The sequence below is a fragment of the Diplotaxodon limnothrissa genome, linkage group LG4 (assembly GCF_057381915.1).
Source record: "Diplotaxodon limnothrissa isolate DT_005_m linkage group LG4, D_limnothrissa_male_GT1.1, whole genome shotgun sequence".
NCBI lineage: Eukaryota > Metazoa > Chordata > Actinopteri > Cichliformes > Cichlidae > Diplotaxodon > Diplotaxodon limnothrissa.
In genome coordinates, this window is record NC_140599.1 from 13178514 (window position 1) to 13196147 (window position 17634).

Sequence of the window (17634 nt, forward strand, 5' to 3'; positions counted from 1 at the left end):
CATCTGTGTTCCTTTCATGCCTGCAAGCAAACTGTACATTCAGTTTAGCATTCTCATTTTACTAAAATGCTTCAAAACATTTCATGACAAGTTAAAGCCACTAGTATAAATCCACTATTTTCTTTAGGACACGGTTTCTTTCTAATTGGAATTATGGTTATTTTCAGAGGACAGGAAGCGTATACAAGTCTTTCACTTCGGCTGCTGAAGAGTTACCTGCTGGCAATAGTATGCGGAACAAAATTCGCATTTTCACTGAAACAGGTGAACTGCAACTGCACAAACCCTCAAGGCATCACTAAGAGCTTTACATGTCTCTTGTAAAAAGGACACAATGAATTGAGTATACAAAGAAAATGCCTGAGTAATGAGAACGCAACAAGACAGCAATACAAAACATCCTGTGCTAGAGAACAAAAGAGCAGAATTACACTGGAGAACAAAAAAGAGAGAAATCAATATGAACAAGAGTGAGTAAGTAATGAGTACAATATTGCAGAAAAAAATTCATGGTTTTCAATCAACATTTAATTTCAACTGAAAAAACAAAACAACAAACGTGTACACTTTTTTTTTCTTACTTGCAAGAGGCCGGCAAATTTGACGACACCCCATCCAAGGCGTTTGCTTTCTGGTTCCACCAGACTCATCTGGTACACATCTACAGCAAGGAATCTCTGGGCCTGTCCCCCATCTTTACTGACCACCATACAGGCTATCAGGTCACTGTTATCTGAAAAAGGGATCACAAACATAAACATCAATGGGGTTTTTTTAAATGTTTTTTTAGATCTTTTTTTTTAAACATATATAAAAATTGTAATCCATTTTTTAAACTGTTTACAACATATTTAATATGGCATTTGGAGTTCGAGCCCAAAACAGCGTATTAATAATATGTATATTATTAAATAAAGGACTATTTACTTCTGCCAAAGTGTTTCAAGTTAGCTCTGAGGCGTTTCACACACACCAGTCAATGTCATGACATGTCTGTAGAGACAGATCAAACATTTGTCATGTACTGACTCATGTCAAATGTATTTGTGTAGCACTGGAGGGCCTTACAGCAGGATAGAAAGAGGAAAAAATGACAAACATATATAGGTTATGATATAAATTAAACTTTGATAAAAATCACAAGCAAAAAGCAACCTCGACTAGACTTGTTTCCATGTTCAAAGACGTCTAGTTATTTACATCTGCCACGCTAGTGTTTACTATAGATGTGTTTACTATGTCACCACCAGTCCAGGTTGTTTCCACTACAACCTTGGTAGATGCAATGTCAAACACTGTGAGAGGACCCAGTCCTGTATGTTATGGCCCCAGGACAGCTGCTTTACTCTGCAATGTGCATGGGAAGCTACCCACTAGAAATATAATCAAACAAAAGTTTAAGAGGAGGATACAGACATGATTTATTGATAAGCCACTTCAAATAATAAACTTGCTACCCTCGATTTAAATGACTGAGATCAAAATGAAGCAAGTTTTAGCTGATCGCAGGTGTTCAGGAAGTTTTTTCATGCTCAGTAGAGCACGCGCTCAATGTTCTCACGAAAAGTGAGAACATTGCAGTACTGGACATGCCAACTGGACACGATTACACAATGCAACGCAGTAGCAAAGCACATGACAATAATTGTTGGACAGGTATCGAGGCAGGTGAGATCTAATGTCAGTAATCCAAGTGTTTAAATACAGTCATAGTAATGTCATAGCCAATAGTAGTTGGATTACCATGGGAAAACTTTTCCAAGAGGTAATGAGGCTCTCGGGGACTGAGGTGAACACCCCAAGTAGTCCACACACCACATGCATGGGACTGTTTATTCACCAGAGTTCAGTCCCCAGAGTAGTGGGAAATAACTGTGCCACCCCCCACGCCTACCTAATTTCTTTTGGAAAGCTTGTCGGGTGAAAAGGTCTTAAAATATGGAGGACATTTAAAACAAGACAGTTTGGCCACTTAAAAAATAAAAAGGTGTTTCCAGAAAGTGTGTCAGACAGCGTACAATATTTAGCAATAGCAATAGTTATAATATTTTATATGTATTATTAAATGCATATTGCATAATGTATAGGTCCTTAAGTATCAATGAATCAAGATGCAATTCAAGTCCAGACTTTCATCTTTAATTTAAGGAGTTTAACAAAAGCATTTCATGAAGTGTTTAGGAATTATGGCCCTTTTTATACTCAGTGTATGGAAGAGGGCTTCCCTACAAGTATCATTTGTATTGTGGTAACTTGTACAGCACTTTCGGAGCACCTCTGCCCTTTATTAAAAGCACTTTAAAACTAGAACTAGCACTGCACTCAGTACCCCATTTGCAAAAGTAAATCAGACATCTGACTGACAAGCAGTTTCATGGCCAGAAGAGAGCTGTTACCGTGTTATTCCATTATATATAAAGCTTATAAATGACCTCGGATTTGATGGGCAGACAGTGGCAGTGAGTTGACGCACACAAACACACACAGTCAAAACACACAGAGTGCTTTAAAGGACAGTGAAGAAGCTCTGCTCCCACGCCTGGAAAATACATCAAGACAAAATAAGCCCACATGTCCAGTTCTTCATTTCAATTTACCACAAAACCTACTGTAAAGTAAACACGAAATACCGAACTGATGATCTGATGTGACACCACTGGTTTTGATCTAATTATCACCCACCTCGACTGACTCTAAATGTAAACCAGTAACATTAGACTGACGTACAACCCCCATGAGGAATTTCTCTTGCAGTCTCTCACACATCCCTTCCACTTGATGATATTTATGTTTCATTTTTATTCCTTAATTTGAATTCTCAAGTATTCTGACTAATCTACTTTTACAGTGCAACATGACTAATCCTATGAACATAAAGCAACTCAGATTCACATATCTGAGAAAACTAGTGGCTTTAAATTTAGGTATTTAACAGCAATATGCTTCTTACACAGGGCCAGCAAGCTTTTGCTGCACATTCATTCATACATGCGGCCTATTTAAAGATCAATGGGGAATACCAAGAACTCAACAGTTCCTACTGAAACAGTGAGCAGTGAAAGTACCTACAGCTGGAGATACAGTCATCAATTTTCGATGGTAACACAAGGGATGCCGACAACCAAATGGTCAGAGAAACCAGGGGAAGTTCTGCACACTCAATCCCCAGAATAAATGGGGGAAAAAACCGTGCCACCCCCCATGCCTACCTAATTTATAGTGGAAAGCCTGCCTGGTCAAAAGGGCTTAAAACACGCAGGACATTTAAAAGAAAACAAGTCAACTCCATTCATTTATCACTGAACTTAATAAGACTAAAATTACTTTTATTAACACAGACAACTGTTAGAGAAGGACTTTTCTATGAAAGACTTGAACCTTTGATCTATTAGTCCAAAAGAAGAAAGGTCTTCACAAAAGCAGTTCTTGTTCTACTTTTCTGATTCAGATTTTGAGGTAATTCGAATGAGACACCTTGGGCAAAAAAGCAAGATATGACTTGGATGTTCAGCCAAAAAAACCCCCAAAAAAACTCTAAACAAAATCAAACAGCATATGGCTGCCTAACTTCAGTATTCTCTTCAGCTTTTAAGTGTTCCCAGTTGGCTGTAGGCTGCATGAACAATACCCCTATTCACCAAGGTGAGAAGAGAAAAATGCAAAACATGTGACTCCAGTTTCGTTACAGGCCGTCTTACCCACAAGCAACAGCTGGTCACATTTCCAAATAAATATCAACATATATCATCAGTTCTGAGTTACATAAACGTATAATAATTTGTTTTACTCATTTTTTTCTACATTGGTTAGGGTTACGAAACACCTACATGACATGTTCTCCAGTAGGGCTGGGCCATATTATACTGTTCACGGTAATACCGGTATAATGTTAGACAACGATAGGAAAATGAAATATCGCGATAGAATATAAGTAAAACTCGCATGCGCAGTGCCTTTGTTTTCATACGCACATGGCCGATTGTTGAGTGAAACAGATGAACCAGAATTGGTTTGTAAAAATGGTGCAACTTCAGTGATGTGGAACTGGTTTGGTGTTTGTCCGTCAGATACACGACAAAGCACATTTTTTTTTGCAGAACATGCAAGCGGCCGTCGTTATTGTCGTATTTGTCGGACTAAGATGCTCTTAAATCTGGGAGTAATCTGGGTCCTAAACCCCCCTCTTCGGGTCAAACGAACACTGCACTGAGAGTTAAAAACTGTCTAAATTCTTTCATCTTTAATAAAAAGGATCAGCACTGCTGCTTTACCAGGTGTAACTATGAAGTTTAACTTCCAGGCATCCATGAAAACAAAATGTATTACATTTAACGGAGTTAGAAGTTAGCAGGAAGCTAGCGGAAGTTAGCTCGCTAGTTTCGCTAGTTACCTAAGCATGATATTGCATGTTTTGACTGAGAGATTTCTGAAAAAAATCAAACGTACAGCTCTGCTATCACTTCCAACATAAATGAAGACAGGAAACTAAACAGCAGTGACGTTTGTAGGGTTACTGAAGTTCGGCTAGCTGGTATATAATGATGTGCTACGTGATCGCTAGCGACACAGCTATGTTAGCATAACATAAACGGTGAAGCTGGAGGACGAACACTAACACTTTTCCACTTATAAAAGTTAACGTGAAGGTTCCTCATGGTTAGAGACAAATGCAATCACATGGCAGGATGCTATAAAAGGACCAATCTTCAGTCAGGAGAACAACTGAGATAATCCATCCACAATACGAGGTTAGTCATTAATATACTGCAACAACATGGGAATAGGGCAGCTGCCAGAGAATTCAACATTAATGAATCAATGGTACAGAAGTGGAGGAAGCAAAAAGAAAGAGTTTAATAAAGTTTGATTTATCTGACTGCTTTGTTTCGCTTAATGTGCCTTATAATCCCGTGCACCTTATGGTCCGAAAAACACTTACTGCACACTGCAGTTTAATGTTGCAAAGCACCTCTTTTTAACTTCAGTGGATATTATACATGGTTATGCTCAGGATATGTCAGCCCATTTCTACTGGAAATGCCTTTTGGTTAAACTTTCAGCAAGGAATTTGCATTTGCACTGTTAAATTTTTATAAAGCTTTAATGTACATAAAAACCAGCTTCTTGTTTAAGTGAAAATAAATGGAAGGTTGTCCTTTTGCGCTAGTAATGTTGTGGAGTTGTATTTTGTCTCGCATCAATTATATCGTCAGTTATATCGTTATCGCAAATTTTCAAATATATATCGTGATAAATATTTTTGGCCATATCGCCCTGCTCTATTCTCCAGCGAACTTGAAAAGTTTGTACTGAAAAAGGTCCTCTGTGGAGGACCAGTTTAGACTCGACGCTGGTTTCTGGAAACCGGAGAAGCACGAAAAATGAATTGTGAATGCAACTGAACATTGTTCACTTTAACTTTCAAAGGGTTTGGTCTTATTTCTTATGGCTGAGGTGATAATAAGGATTTTTACTGTGTGGACCTTTACAGGGATAATAAACATTAAGCTCCATATAAACACAGCCCACGTGAACTCTAAAGGCAATAGTAGAGCGCAGACATTTATCAAGGTTAAAACAACTCCATGCACACGCAACTGAATATTTGTGGCCTCACAAAAAAGCACAATTATATACTCTCCCACTCTGCAACACAGGGTGTGCTTTGAAATTCACCAAAAATGTGGCCCAATCAGGAAGCTTTTTTCCTCCATTATCCATTGTTCAATATAATAAAGTTTGTCAGCCCTTAGGGGGGCTAATTAAGAAAACATAAAGGATCCAACCCACACAAAAACACACACCCTACATTTTGGGCAATGTTCATGAATGAAAATGTCACACTTCCACTGCGTGTGTGACTATGCAACCACAGATTTATTCCTCCAGAGACTACATATACTAAAATACATATATGCTGTGTAATTTAAGAGTTAGTAAGAAAAATGTTGTGAATGGAGGCGGAGGCAGCCTAATGGTCAGAAAAAGAATTTTGTGGGTGGAAGGTAGCAGGTTTAAATCCCCCGTATACAGGAAAAACCCTCCACCCTGCATTATTACTCTGAGAAGTTGTGTTCTGAGTCAACCACCTTGCTTTAAAGACAAAGCAAACACAGGAAAATCTTTCAAACCATACAAGAGGTAAGATATATGACAGAAAATCAAGAGGCATAAAACTACTGGAAATCAAGTCAAACCTGATATGATCAAGACTCTGTTAAAGGCTATCTTTACCTTAATCTGCTACAGACTCTTGACTGGCATTTGGAATCATCAAAACATTCGTGGTTTCAACCACTGAATTAGACTTGAAAGCTAAAGGGAGCCATTTGGTTTCAATAGCTGTATTGCCATCTATTTGTCACGAGTGTGTTTGAGGCATCAGCCCGGCTTCCCAAAAGACGGGCGTGAAGAGACATCTTTCACTTATAGCCTGTTCACACAATCACAAGACAAAGAGATCACTTAACATAAGCCAACTGCAGCACAACTGTGACACTGACTGAAAGCAAGTTAAAAAAAACAAAGAGAAAAAAAAGACAAATTGCTGAGACACTGGTTTGTTCCATCCATAAGGCCACAGGTTTACATCAACATGGTTTCCAAGCACCGACAGTGCAGCTGACTCAACAGATGAAGTGATAAAACTATAAAGGCCGCAGCTCACCAATACTCAATACTAAGGTAACAACCCCGGTGGAATTTATTAAGCCCTCTCGCTTTCTGTGGTAATTCTAAGAAGTCGATTTTATTGGTACTATCTTTTTAAGGCGATTAAGAAACACAATGTAAAAAAAACCCCCAAATACACGCCTGTGCAATATCAGAATATTATCATTACAAAAAATAAGACATCTTGATTGTCTTAATCAACGACAGCAGTAAAGCCGACTCTGTGATAGACAACCTGAATAAAAGCCCCATAATTTGCATAATAGAGCAGATATGCAGAAATGCTCATGTTTGGGGAACTAAGGTGGGGATACACATGCCTACATAAACAAAATAAAAATAAAAAACTACTTATTGATGAATAAAAATATAAAAATGATGGAAAGAAATCAAGCAAATACAATTTTATATCAAGTTTTTAAATACATTTATTATGTTATGCTTGCCCTTTATATAATTTTGCTGCTATGATTGTAGTAAAGTCTGCTTTTACCGACTCATTTTATCCTTTCTGTATGGTTTAGGGAGTTTCAGTCTCGCGTCTTTACTGGAATGTGTTAATTTGTAAGGGCATGGCAACTGCATGCAACTGATATTGGTTTAATGATAAGAAATGGATTTGCCTTTGTCCTGGCTCAGAAACAGTATTGTGTCATTTGGCCTTTTCTAACATTAAAAGTATTAATGGTTTTTGCACATGCTGCTTAAGAAGCTATGCTGATGATTTAGTGTTTAGCAAATCTGTGTATTTCTTTTGGAATAACTCTGATCTTCATAAAGATTTCATGACGTGTTTATACTGCGAGCTGTTGTGACTGTGCTGATTGTTACTTCTCTAAAGGTGCGCTTAGTCTCTCTCAAACTGTTTTCAGATGTTTGGTTTTCATATTCTGTTTAGATACAACACCTGTACCAGCTAAAGAATATCGATTCTGCACTACTCCATTTCTTGAAATGCAATGTTTTTAATGCTGCTGCATGTGCACACGCACACACACTTATGTTGTTGTTGGTAGAAAGCGGACTTGCATCGAGAAGTGGTTTGCTATGAGGTTGACACCTGTACTCGGAAAACCGTGCAAAAAAAAAAAAAAAGGAGCCACAGATGCATACAGAAACACGTACACAAGAAATGTTCAAGTATGGATTTGCACAGTTTGAACATTTGCCGTGTGAGACACTGTCATCACTCTCGCTCGCATTACTCTGCAGTTATACTTGCGATCCTCAACAGCAGAGCAGAGTTAACCACGTGTAAGTTTCTATTACGTCTGCATGTAACAACTACACACCTGTGCACAATATGAGAAGACGGTTCAGGTTATCTCTGTGTAAAATAAACCTCTGTGCACAGGTGTTTGTGATTGTTCCTCAAGCTCATCGCTGTGTTGCTGTGGGTACGAGTGCTTGTATGTGCATTTACCCACAGTAGTGTGTTGCATCTGTGCTGTTACCTACTGGGTGAAGAGCGTGACTGAGAGAAAGAGGGTGAGAAAAGAAATGTGACAATCTCGTGTCGTTATTCTTTTATCCTGTTGTAAGCATGGAAATAAATCTGCACAGCAGCTGTAGCTTGTGGTCTGGTATTACACGGTGTACATTGAGTATGCCTTTGTGTCTCTGTGTGCGTCTTACTGAGGTCTAAGACATCGTCTGTCTTGATCAGATCTTCAGGTCTGGTCAGAGGGAGCTGTGTCTCGGGTTCTCCTTGAAGCTGAAGTGATAAGGACCGCAACATGAAGAAAACCCGAATTGCCTGAAGAGATGAGAAAGCCCACTCATAAACAAACAGGCACAAACACATACAGAGAAATTGCATGCTACAATAAACCTTCTGTCTAAAACTGGCAGTTTTAAACAAAGGTTAAGAATAAACACCTAACAGTGCTCCTCTAAAAATCCTAATAAGAGTTTTTTTAGATGACGGATGCAAACCTTTGATCACAAAAAAACCTCCAAACCTATTTTAAAATTCTTCTAAGTGAAAATTATTTCACTGGTTTGCTTCGATGTGCCACAACCCTTCAAGAACAACTCAACTACAAGTCCTGATTGTCTGTGTATGTCCACTGAACTTGGGTGTGTGAGTGGATTTTCTTTTGCCTGTCTGCTTCTCATTTGGGAGGACTGAGATTTCTGGAAGTGTACCAAGAACAGCCAGCATGAGCTACAACAATAGATTTATCCAGGACACCGTCACTGAGCTTGTGTGTGTGGGCGGACGCACCCTGCGTGTCTTCTCCACGTCTCCACAAGGAAGTCTCTTTACAAAGTCAATACCGGTCAGAGGAGTGCCAGTGGGTGGCAGCAGTATTGAGGCATCCATCATTAGATACTCCACATTCAGTGGCTTACTCTGCAACATAGAGACGACATTGTGTATGAGAACACCCAGACCTAACAGCAGAAAGAGAAATGTGCTTGCAGAGTCGGGCTGATGTTTCATTTTGAACAGGGAGGGGAGGAAAGCAAATATTAAACGAAGGCTAACCCACCGTCATGCTCCTGTATTCGTCCTCAAACATGTCCAGAAAGATTTCTTCGCCCTGTGTTGACAGTGACATTGAAAAGACGTTTAAAAACAAGAGAAAACGGGGGCAGAAAATAAATACAATCAGTATTAAAGAAAACCATTTTGGGTGAAAGGCTTTCTGGGGATTTTTTTTTTGTGGGTGCAAGTCTGTGCATGCAGAGTGTGAAAAAAAACCAAAAACACAGCATATGCAAGTGCACATTTTCCCGTAGATACATGTTAAGTAACACTTTTATATATAATCCTGTGCTTGGTTTATTTGGGTCCACGGTAAACTTCCCAGTGTAATGACATTCTTCTACTGTTGCACACAAGAAACAGAAAGTACTGTTCCCAAGCTAATATAACAAGCTTATGCATGCCCTGTCATAATAAACATGCTATTAGGAGCACAGGGCACAAGTCCATCTCATCTGTCAATTCCCATCAAAAAAATTAAGGTGTAATATTAAACAGAATATCCAGGCCAGAAAGAAACAAGACACAGACACATGTTTACGGTCTACAGAGTTCACGAGGATCTTTTTTGAGACACTTGATATGGTTTCGGTTTCTTTTTGACACCTTTACCTTTTGACACATTTGCATTACCTGCCTATGTGAACAGTTTGTCTATGACAGTTTAATAAGAACAAGGTGTTCTTCTTCAGTATAAAGTACATTCAGAATTGGCAGACGTAGAAAAGAACTGGTGACTTTTCCGATGTGTTCAAACACACCACCACCTGATTCTCTTTCAAACAGTGTATATTAATGGTGATATAATCAAAATAAATTGAGATTTTAAAAACTGAAATTAATATGTACTAAAAAAAAAAACCTCACTTTGTAGAAAGCAAGCTGTTTCCTGTCCAAAAAGAACAATTTGTCAAACAACTGAAAGGCGGGTCTTTTGGCATAATGTACTATAAACAGAGACACGGATAGACAGGGCTTTTGTCCTATGCCCAAGTGTTTTTAACCTAACATTCACACAGTCACACTCCAGTGGATACATCAGGGGCAACTCTGGGTTCAGTATCTTGCCCAAAGACACTTTGACCTGCAGACTGAAGGAGCCGAAAGATCAACTACCGACCTTCTAGATCGATACAGAAAGCTCTAAGATTTACGATCATTGATCTGAAAGTGATGTTCAAACAGAAGCAGGCCTTTCAGCTGAATAATGATCCAAAACACATTAGCCAAACAACCGATGAATTTCTCAAAAAGAAATCAAGTAAAGGTCAGATCTAAATGGCAATTATATTAAATTATATAAAAGTACCGTAATTGTCGGGCTATAAGCCGCTACTTTTTGCACAAGCTTTGAACCCTGCGGCTTTTAGTCAGGTGCGGCTTTTCTAAGGATTGTCCATGATTTTTGTCATATCGTAAGACAATTTGTTTTGTTTGTTCCGCTGTTGTACGGCACTACGTTGCCTGGCGGAAGGGCATGTGATCAGACACACAGTATCGGGGTTCAAGAGTGGTATGTTGGTCACGTGTCCATCCGCCAGGCAACATAGTGCCGTACAAGTAGCGCGAAAAACAAACTTCAAAGTAGCGCTATGCGTTCAGCGGGAGTCGTGGATGACGAGCGGCGATAAACTTGCGAAAAGCAAGTTATGCTCAACTCCACCGGTGGATTCTGACAGCGTGGAAAAGTGTGAAAACATCCAGGATCACCAACGGATTTCAAAGGGCTGGACTGTTGCATGATGGAGAGGAGGACACCGCCACGGCCCTTCTGAGGGTGTTCAACTCTGACACTGACAACGAGGATTTCTTTTGTTTTGAAAGTGACAACGAAGGAAAGAAGCTGAGAGTGGATGACGAAGCCATCCTGAGCCTGTTCGTTTCCGACACTGGAGAAGAGGACTTTGGTGGTTTTAGTGCGCAGGAAGATGGTGGTGACTTTTCTTCTTGTTAAAGCCGTGTCACTGCACCTGAGCCTAAAAGGTTGTCTGAATCTATTTTTCTGGTGTGCTGTAGGTTATTGTTATGTACTACATTTGTTACTCGTTTATGAAGCACAGTACATGTTTTGTACTTGTAATTACCGCTACTTGTACATATACCTAAAAAGTTATGCAAATATGTACCCATAACTTGTTTTTCAAAATATTAATAAAAGGGGTGTGTCTCCAAACAGCCATCTCTTTCCTGACAATTCCCTTTGTGCATATTCTCTTATATATGATAAGTCAACATTGAAACCACTGCGGCCTTTAGTCAGGTGCGGCTAATGTATGTACAAAACAGGATTTTCCCCTGATTTTAGCTTGTGCGGCTAACATTCAGGTGCGCTTTGTAGTCCGGAAAATACGGTATTATATAATATGATGTGATATTATATAATATAAATTAGTAATTGTATTAAATTAAACTTCATGTGCTTGCCACAAAAAATAAAAATACTGGCAGGTGCCAGTGCTACCAATCAGTCTCTTAGTAGACACATGTATAGTATAAATGTGAAAATCCTTCTGGAGTTACTGCATTTCAAGATTGTCAGAAGACTTGACCTCTGACTTTGACCTTAAGGTTGAGGACACTGAGATTCGAACTTGTCTGAGATTTTAAGTAGATGCACCTATGGTATCAATTTCAAAATCAGTCGTCTCATTCTTGATTTATCACATTCACAAAAGTGGGTGTCCACGTCGGCCCATCCAGCGGGGTGACAACAATAGCCTACCAGTCTTTAACAGCTGAAGGGTAAAAACACAAAGACCTGTGCAGGTTGAAGGTATTGTCTTTTAACATACTTAGCATTAACTTGGTTAATTAGCAGCACAGGCAGAAAGCAAAACACTCAAATGTGTTATTTTCTGTTACTTTTTTAGCTGAAGGATGACACAGACATGACTTAAACGGACCGAAAATTGATTTTCAAGTCAAAACCGTAGTGTGATCCGTGGAATATTGATAATAGATTATCAGTATACTGCCAGCTTAACTGATTTTATTGCTTCAGCTATTTTTACCAAGTGTCTATGATTGCATATGAAAGTGTGGAAAACTCTTGAGCTGACTGTTAGTTCTTTACTTTTTGTGTCCAAGCGCAGTTTTCTGGTCAGTTTTTATTTACTCATATTATGTGCCTGGAGCACTGCAGACTTTCTAAAAGGTCTTTCAAAGCCAGTATCTGCTCATTTTCAGAATCTTTTTTTGATTAACCACTTAACACGGACCAATGAATCATTCAAGAATAAATAAAACACCTAACTCACAGTGGCGTGTGGCCACCCCCCCCAACCAGACTGGCCACCCCAGGTGCCACCCCAAAGGCAAAACAATAAAATTCAATCAAATATCAAATGTCCGATTATGTTTTCACGGTGAAGCTCAGATATCCGAGTGTAAGTGAATGCAGCATCGGCTTCTGCGCTATGTGCATCATGTTAGCAAAGGTAGGAGAGCCAAGCACGAAAGACGGCACTGCAGGAAACAATTTTTCGGTGAAAGAAAATGAGGACAGAATAAATGTCCCGGTAAGTAATATTAAGTTTGTTGAGTTTAGTAAACTTCGGTGAAATTAGAATACCAAGGAAAAAATAACACTTAAAGAATTATTGCAGCCGTCGAATATTTCAGACAGTATGCTACTGAGGGGAGCTAACATAAGAGTTATGAGTTATAAGATATAATCTAAGTCGTAACATTGCTGTATGGAGCTGCAGATTTGGTTGACGCAGTTTGTCCCGGACTTTCGCTATAATGAAAAAAAGACACAAAGCTGGAGTTATTCTGTCGTTACGCTGCACAGCTGCCTCTTCTCTCATTCTCTCCCCCTGCCTCTCCTGTTGCTACTTCAATCATGAAACTGATCAATGATCGGCTGATCGCTTTTCTCTCTTGTTTGTTTATCGCCTACTTTGCGACAGAAAGAGGAAACCAGCAGATGTCGCGCTAAACAACAGCAGCACGTTTAAGCTTGATCAGCTGTTGTTAGGAAGGCCATATGAGAGAAAACCTAAATCACATTTCAAATGAAAGACTATGTCATTAATAAAGTGGGCTGAGTTTCCAGTTTCTAAGGCCAATGGTGTGCTCATTTTTCCTCCAGAAGAATATTATAGCACTGCTGATGTTTTTGCTCTTTGAACAAAAGGCTTCCCCCGTTAGTTTTTGCTTAAATACACTAAATTTTATATAGCACTGTTTTAAAGATGATCAAATATCCTCTTGTCCAAATAAATTAATCTCTTCAAATTTGTCCATGTCCACTGGATATGTTAAAGTTTCTGAATATTTAACTATTGTTTTTCTTTTGGTTTGTTTTTTTGTGGTTCATCAGAAAACCCTGTTCAAACTCACAGAACCATAAAAATTTCCACTCTGAGCTTTTAACTGCACCAATAAAAATTTTTTCTCTGAAGGCAAAACCTCCAAATGAACAAAAAAACCAGCATTAAACATTTCTGAGTAGTTTTCCTTTGTTTAGTCACCAGATTTAAACATTTTTTGGTATTATTTTCAGTCACTTCTCTTCAACATTTTCCCAAATGTCGCAAATAACAGAATCATGACTGATGCCAAAACTGATATTCAAATTATCAAAATGAAACAGAAAGCCAGCTACCGGCTATTTAAGCATGCAACTATGACATATAGGGTATGGAAAACACTTTCAGTTTTGTCTCCTATACAGTACCTTCAGAGAAATGGCTCCAGTTATTGTCAGTGTCTCATGCACCTACAATAAAGTCTTATCTCCAGAAGGTTTTACTTTCATTTGTAAAGTTTCATTGTCAGACAAACCAGAATTTACCGGCAGGTGCTGATTGAACTTCAGTTCAGAGACTATTCAAGGACTTGATTTAAAACCAGACTTTTTTTTTTTAACTTCCTATTTAGAGTCCTTGTAAATTATCCCTGTCTGTCTGGTAGAACAACAAACTTTACATTGTACGAGTGCCAAAAATCTCTCTTTGCAACATTAAACACTTAAATGTTTAACGCTAATGTCAATGTTAATCGCTGTGCAAGTTCTTTACACTTTCTTCATGCTGATATACAATTCAATGTGGGGGCAGGTGAGACATAAAAGCAAGGCTCTTATTTTTGTAGGTTAGCATATGAATGAGTGAATCTGTGTTATTATGTACTCGCCTTGTAGAACTGTCGCAGTAAATGCAGACTCTCTTCTCTGGCACCCTGCAAGCACAAACATGACAGTCTGAACAGTCATTCGGGTATCTCTCACACACACACACACACACACACACACACACACACACACACAGAGTCACAAACACATACAAAGACTCACAAATAAACATGTAGCATGCAAAAAGCACAGTACAGATAATAGTGGAGGATACAGGGTGAGATAAAACTGTAAAGGTTTTGCATTATATTTTGTGCTTCAACCGAAAGCAGTTTTTCCTCTACTAGAAGCTCAAGTCCGTATCTGTGTCAGATATCTGTGGTTTCATCTGCACAAAAACACTAAAAAACAAATTGCAAATCTTTTTTTTCCTTTTCCCCCCTCTTCATCTAACTATTTATTGTCTCTCAGCTAGATGGTAACAGAAAGACCTCATATCAAATCTTTCAAAGCCAATAAGTGTATTTCCCATAACATGGCTCAATTCCTCTAAATAATTCTGCTATTGCCATTACTGGAAAATAACACAGTATAACAAAATGTCAAATATGCAATGGAATTTTCCAGATAAGTTGTTCTATGGGCATTGATAAGATATCGCCTCAGTGAGCACCACTTATCCAGCAACTTACTTTACTTGTAAAGGCAAAAACTGTGTTACTGACTGCTGTTCCTGAGAAAGACAGACATGTCAACAATACTTAATAAAAACCCACTAGTGAATTACATTCACAGGAACCTGTAAGTGTAATGCAACTGTAACGTCACTGCCTGTGTGCGTTTTAAATGCTGCTGTGATGAAAGTCATGATCTGAAAGTTAGTAAAATGGTTGATTATGGATGATTATAAGCTCTTCCAATGAGTTTAAAATGTAAGTTTTAGATTATATGAGCCATATGGCGGTGCAGCGGTTAGCACTGCCAGCTCACAGCAAAAAGGTCCTAAGTTTGAATCTAATCTGAAGTCTTTCTGTGTGGTTTCTCTCCTGCAAGAGTCCTCTCTGGATTCCTCTCAAAGTCTAAAGACAAGCATAGGGTTTGGTAAATTAATAATTAGGGATGGGTACCGGTTCTGACATAAACGGTAGTAACCAGACCGAAAAGCAGCGCACATTTCGGTGCTTTATTTCGGTGCTTTTTTTTCCTGAGCTGTGATACACTTCTAGCCAATCATTTTACGTTTCCGAGGATAGTAGGCGGGTCCAGGTACGTACGTTCAGTTAGAGCAGAGCTACAGATTAAAAATGCCCAAGGCGAAGCGGTCAAAAGTCTGGCTGTACTTCACAGCAAAAGATGCAAACTCAGCAGCCTGCAACAAGTGCTTTAAGGTGATACTGTGATACTGTCAAAGGAGGTAACACCTCGAATCCGATGAAACACCTGGCGACGCATAGCTTTTTTTTTTAAAAGCCAAGAAATGCGCTGTATTTGATAGCTTGCTGCGAGACCTCACACCGAGCGCATCTACTGCGGGTGTGGTGCCTGTTATCAGACCCGGAGTTAGCAACATCCCCAAAAACCCGAAGAGGAGAGTCCTGGCCCCTAGCCCTGCCAGTGTAGCAGAAATGATGACGGATGATGATACAGCAGCAGCCGTTCTTCTCTGCGTGAGTAGCTTAATGTTGTTCGTGTGTAATTTACGTTGAGTAGGCTAACCACGTTATTACATTAATGCATGTAAGGTGAACTAGCAAACATCATCATAGCTACATGCGGCTGTCTTCTTGTTTGATGGCAGATACTCCCTTCACCCTGGCCAAAAAGGCTAAAATGACCAAAGAAAAAGAGGGAAACAGTTAAACATGAGAGGTTTTTGGATAAAGTTTGTGTTTTTTCCATTGTTTAAGCACTGCTTCCAGCCAAGAGTGATACCATATATGCCCCACAGCTGCAGAAAAGGCTAACATTGTTATATTTTTACAAAAAACAGCTGAACATGAGAGGTTTTTGGACCAATTTTGTGTTCTCCATTCTTTAAGCACCGGTTTGAGCACCGTTTGAGCACCGGCACTGTTTCAAAAGTACCGATTTGGCACCGGTATCGGATAAAACCTAAACGATACCCATCCCTATTAATAATCCTAAATAGACTGTAGGTGTGAATGTGAATGGATGTCTCTCTCTATGTGTTAGCCCTGCAACAGACTGGGGACTTGTCCAGGGATAGGCTCCAGCTCCCCTTAGACCCTGAATTAGGGTAGGATGAATTATAGCCATGGTCAGATCACCATCTGTGTGATATTAGCCGTCAGACCTAAATTAAGCAAACAGGAGGCTTGATGTGCAGCATGTGGTAGGGTTGCTGTGCCCCTCCTGTGAGCTGATGCCCAAAATGCCCGTATAAAGGATAATCTTTTGTACAAATTGAACAGGAAAGCCAGTCTTGGAAACTGAGAGTTTATAGCAGTCCAAAGCCTGCTTGTTTGGCTAATAATGCTCATAACAAGCACTTCAACCGTCAACATAACCATTTAAGCTTAAACAGCCTGGACCCCCCCCCCAAAAAAAGTGTGTCTTCATTACTATTAAACTGTGTCAGAGGTGGGAAATCCTCCAAGCAGAAACCCCCCAAGTGATGTTTAACCGATACCAAAAAAACAGTTAGTTTCACCAAACCCGCTGCAAAAAATAAAAGCTTTTAAAATGACCAAGATAAGGTTTCAGTTTAAAATTGTGAATTTTGTAAAAGGAAAAGGAACTCATTGACAGCTGTGCAATTTCTTCCTAGAACTTTATGTGCGTGCAAAAAAGCAAAAAACAAAGGCAGTATTACCATGAAGTGACAGAAAAGGAAATATAACTTCCCTGAAGGATGATCACAAAAAAACAAAACCCAGATATGTAAAACCGTGTGGGCTGCAGAAAAAATGGATGTCAGTGTTTAAACAGGGGGCAGATGGGAGGTCTGTAAAAATATCATCAGTCACTAAGTGGCTCTAACCAAGAAGCCTTGCAGCTGTGAATTCTACAGAAGTGACACAATTACATGGAAAGGGCTTGTTTCACTCCTATGGATGACACAATTTTCAGCATTTCACTTCCTGCTGAGGTCCCATGTTCCCTCAAGCAGTTTGTGAGAGTCATAAAGTCTGCTAACAGGACTGTTGAAATGTCACGGGAGCATGCTTGGGTGTGCTGTACCTCCAGGCAGGCCAGATGAACGTCTTTGATAATACAGTTGCTCCCAGACAACACAGACTGCTTTAGCAAAAGGCAGCTCAGCTCGAGGGTAGCTAGACGCACTTTACCATCTGCACACAAGTAAGAGAAATGCATAAATAAGTATCAAATATAACACATTGTTTCCTGTTAGGTCAAAAATCTAAGAAATGCA

At 39.3% G+C, this 17634-nt stretch overlaps 1 protein-coding gene across 1 annotated transcript in view; it reads right to left on the reverse strand.

Annotated features, from left to right (window-relative positions):
* The window catches only part of clec16a (C-type lectin domain containing 16A), a 52842-nt gene that overhangs the window by 10016 nt on the left and 25192 nt on the right, over window positions 1-17634 (reverse strand). The window contains exons 14-19 of the mRNA XM_085351496.1: window positions 17442-17551; window positions 14303-14347; window positions 9168-9218; window positions 8900-9028; window positions 8308-8428; window positions 582-733 (exon numbers count right to left, since the gene is read on the reverse strand). Of these exons, the coding sequence (XP_085207622.1) occupies window positions 582-733; window positions 8308-8428; window positions 8900-9028; window positions 9168-9218; window positions 14303-14347; window positions 17442-17551 (608 nt within the window). The remainder of the gene's footprint in view (window positions 1-581; window positions 734-8307; window positions 8429-8899; window positions 9029-9167; window positions 9219-14302; window positions 14348-17441; window positions 17552-17634) is intronic.